Source organism: Vigna radiata, chromosome 5, assembly GCF_000741045.1.
Source record: "Vigna radiata var. radiata cultivar VC1973A chromosome 5, Vradiata_ver6, whole genome shotgun sequence".
In the NCBI taxonomy this organism is placed as follows: domain Eukaryota; kingdom Viridiplantae; phylum Streptophyta; class Magnoliopsida; order Fabales; family Fabaceae; genus Vigna; species Vigna radiata.
Window position 1 is genome coordinate 10,484,679 of NC_028355.1, and position 4,390 is coordinate 10,489,068.

The window sequence follows — 4,390 nt, forward strand, 5'->3', positions numbered from 1 at the left end:
TTTTTTAAAAGTAACTATATTAATATCCTATATATGATATCTATCTTTAAAATATTTTATTTAATAATTTTATACTATCAAAATTAGATTTTACAAATTTCATTAGACATATATTATTTAATAAGTTAATCCTTAATTGTTGACTTTCCGCACTAAAATATAATAATTGATAGATGTATTATATAAAATTTGAAATTTGATACATGCCATTTAAATTTATTATGGAATTCATAAAATATAGTTAAAATGATTTAAAATAATTTTAATTGTCTAGTTTCTGGTCTCCTAAAGTGATTTATATTTTATGGTTTAAGTGGGTGGGGCCCTGCCAAAACACAACCATAAAAAAATTGCTGCTTCGTTTATTTGCAGACTGTGTGGGTATCACACTTTCACATCACACTCCCATTCTACAATCGACACCACTCACACTCAGTGTAAGTCGCTGTATTGAATTTCTCATTTTACCCACAGAGAACAGTCGGAGTTATAGACAAAACGGAAGGGCAAAAGGGTAAAACAATAGTTCTCTTCCATCTCCATAAAATCATGACCATACACGCAGAGTGTTCACCTGTACCCTCAGTTCACAATGGCGGCCACCGCGTCCAGAACTCCATTTTCTGCTTCTTCCTCGTACTCGGCCTTCCCCAAACGCATTGTCAGATCCAACATCCCTCTCTCTCACCCAACCCTTACCAAGTCCTCTCACGCTCACCCTCTCACAATCTCATGCTCCCACCCCAAGCCTCCCTCAGCCACACCAACCGCTGTCGTCGTGTCACCACCGGCCGCCGAGCCCTTCCTCTCGCGGTTCGCGCCAAGTGAGCCGCGCAAGGGCGCGGACATCCTCGTGGAGGCGCTGGAGCGGCAGGGCGTCACCACGGTCTTCGCGTACCCTGGCGGCGCGTCGATGGAAATCCACCAGGCGCTAACGCGTGCTCCGGCCATTCGCAACGTGCTCCCGCGCCACGAGCAGGGCGGCGTGTTCGCGGCCGAGGGCTACGCGCGGTCGTCTGGGAAACCCGGCGTGTGTATCGCTACCTCCGGCCCTGGCGCTACGAACCTGGTGAGCGGCCTAGCGGACGCAATGATGGACAGCGTGCCGCTGGTGGCCATCACCGGACAGGTTCCTCGGCGGATGATCGGCACCGACGCTTTCCAGGAAACCCCCATTGTGGAAGTTTCCAGATCCATCACCAAACACAACTACCTCATCCTCGATGTCGACGATATTCCTCAGGTCGTCAGCGATGCCTTCTTCATCGCCACTTCTGGCCGTCCCGGCCCAGTCCTCATCGACGTTCCCAAAGACGTTCAGCAGCAACTGGCAGTTCCTAATTGGGACCTTTCCGATAACCTTCCCGGGTACGCCGCCAGGCTGCCCAAGTCCCCCAGCGATGCCCAGTTGGAACAGATTGTCAGACTCATATTGGAAGCCCAGAAGCCCGTTTTGTATGTGGGAGGTGGCTCTTTAAACTCCGGCACCGAGTTGAAACGATTTGTGGAACTCACTGGAATTCCTGTTGCCAGCACTTTAATGGGCCTTGGAACTTTCCCCATGGACCACGACCATTCCCTTCAAATGTTGGGGATGCATGGTACTGTTTATGCCAACTACGCCGTTGATAAAAGTGATTTATTGCTTGCTTTTGGAGTGAGATTTGACGACCGTGTCACCGGGAAGCTAGAAGCATTTGCTAGTAGGGCTAAGATTGTTCACATTGATATTGATTCCGCTGAGATTGGGAAGAATAAACAGCCACACATATCGGTTTGTGGGGATTTGAAGTTGGCATTACAGGGTATTAATAGGATTTTGGAGGATATAGGAGTGAAGGGCAAGCTTGATCTTAGAGCTTGGAGAGCAGATATTAATGTGCAGAAAGAAAAGTTTCCTTTGAGTTATAAGAAGTTTACTGATGGGATTTCTCCTCAGCATGCAATTGAGGTTCTTGATGAGTTGACAAATGGAAATGCTATTGTTAGCACTGGGGTAGGACAGCATCAAATGTGGGCTGCCCAATTCTACAAGTACAAGAGGCCTAGACAGTGGTTGACTTCAGGGGGTCTTGGAGCTATGGGTTTTGGATTGCCTGCGGCTATTGGTGCTGCTGTAGCGAACCCTGGTGCTTTGGTTGTTGACATTGATGGAGATGGGAGTTTCATAATGAATGTTCAGGAGTTGGCAACTATAAGAGTGGAGAATCTCCCTGTTAAGATATTGTTGTTGAATAATCAGCACTTGGGTATGGTGGTTCAGTGGGAGGATCGGTTCTATAAGGCCAACAGAGCTCACACGTATTTGGGAGATCCTTCGAGGGAGAATGAGATATTCCCGAACATGCTAAAGTTTGCGGATGCTTGTGGAATACCCGGGGAGCGTGTGACGAAGAAGGAAGAACTTAGACGGGCAATTCAGAAAATGCTGGACACCCCTGGCCCGTATCTTCTTGAGGTCATAGTACCTCATCAAGAACACGTGCTGCCAATGATTCCGAGTAATGGATCCTTCAAGGATGTGATTACTGAAGGTGATGGCAGAACAAGGTATTGACTATCTCAACACTAAATATTCCTTGATAGTTGGTTTTTTCAATGTATAAAATGTAGTGCTTTTGTAGTTGCATAAGGCATCCTAGTTTTTACTAGTTTTTTGGTAGTAAGATCATGTATTTTCCCTTTTAGTTAACTTGCCATATGCAATGGCGTCTATCCCCTGTTTTATGTAATGTAGCTTGGGTTTTGATGTAGTAATGAGACTGAATATGCAAGACATACTATTTCTGTCACAAATATAAACAGAATCTATTCAAATCAAGATTCAAGAAAAAATGAAATGAAGTCATCATACTATATGTACATTCCTCTTTTAACTAGTGGAAATGGCAAAGTTGGACTATTTATAGAAATGGATTCTCTGCATAAAACTGAAAAACCACTTCTTTTTTTTCCTTAAAATGATTTACCTTACAAATAGGTAAAATGTGGATTGTTTATTGGATTGGAGAAAGATTGCAAAAAGGTTGATTCACGCAAGACACTGGAATGTCAATTGTTAATGGCACCGTGGAATTACAATTTTAGTAATAATAGGAGTTCATATTCAATATATCCAATAATAAACGCATTTATTTCAATAAATCATAAAAAAATAAAGAATATTTGTCCTATTTATTCGTGAAGCTCATATATACTTCCATTTACTTTGTTTTCTTCAAAATAGGAATGGCCAACTAACTTGAGATTTAAAGGGAAATTGTGAGTATTCTTAACCACTAACTTGCTATTTATAGTTCGGTCTTTTGAGTTGAATTATTCAAACTAGTAAAAGATTAACAATTCAGTAACAATTATGTAAAAAAAGAAAATAGCTGCAATAAATTAAAGTAACAATTATGTAAAAAATAATAATAGCTGCAATAAATTAAAGAGATAAATTATTTCTCTTTATTACGTCTTGAAAAAATTGGAGATTGATACAACAAATAATAGACATAGTAAACAGGTTCAAAATCTAAACACGTCTTTCCAACCAACGAGTGGACAAATTAGCGAGTTAGCTCACCAATTTTTTAATTTTTTTAATATATATATATATATATATATATATATATATAATAAAATTATATTTCATCATATTGATATTCTTTTAAGTTTTTAATTACTTAATTAACTACTCTAAATACATTGAAATAATAATTTCATTTACGTCTTAAATTATTTTATTATAATTTTTTTAACTCAATTTATAAAGTTAATAGATTAAGTTATAATACTAATATATATTTACATTTTTTAAAAAGTATAATATAAAAGAAATCTATAAATTTTAAATTACTTTTATTTCAAATTTTAATTTGAAAAGATAAGGTAATTCGTTTTGTGTCTTTGACTCATCAATTTAATGTTTATGAACCATTTTACCATTTCTATTTTTCCAATAGATAAAAAAGAAACAGTTAAATAATGAACGTGGATTATGAACCATTTTACCATTTTTTTTTTCAAAAGATAAATAAGAAATAGTTAAATGATGAGATAGAAACGATTATTTATAAGAAAATTATGTAGATAATTTTGAAAGAATAATATATGTTATTACTTATTTACTTTCAAATAATTAATGATTTATAAGTTTATAAGACTCTTTCAAATAACTAGTATTTATGTTATTTATTGACATTAATTTGTTAAAAGAATATAATGTTATTCTTTAAAATCAATATTTAAAATTGATCACATTGTTATAATAATTAGTGTTTGAAGAGAATAATGATTACAAAATACATGGTTATCCATCTTCTCCGATCCTAATACAAAAGTAAAAGATTTTTTTCATTAATTTTCAACATTTATTTTTTATTAAAAATTTGTTAATTAATTAAAA

The 4,390-nt window shown here is 37.0% G+C and overlaps 1 protein-coding gene across 1 annotated transcript; it reads left to right on the forward strand.

Annotated features, from left to right (window-relative positions):
• The first annotated feature begins 434 nt into the window (after positions 1 to 434).
• Positions 435 to 2,873, forward strand: LOC106762551 (acetolactate synthase 3, chloroplastic). The gene has a single exon (XM_014646526.2). It carries the CDS (start codon positions 593 to 595, stop codon positions 2,555 to 2,557), a length of 1,965 nt encoding a protein of 654 aa, XP_014502012.1. The 5' UTR covers positions 435 to 592; the 3' UTR covers positions 2,558 to 2,873.
• Positions 2,874 to 4,390: the final 1,517 nt, after the last annotated feature.

Bases quoted from the DNA above. Each gene is read 5' to 3' on its own strand.
- LOC106762551 (XM_014646526.2), top strand. From the start codon at position 593: ATGGCGGCCACCGCGTCCAGAACTCCATTTTCTGCTTCTTCCTCGTAC.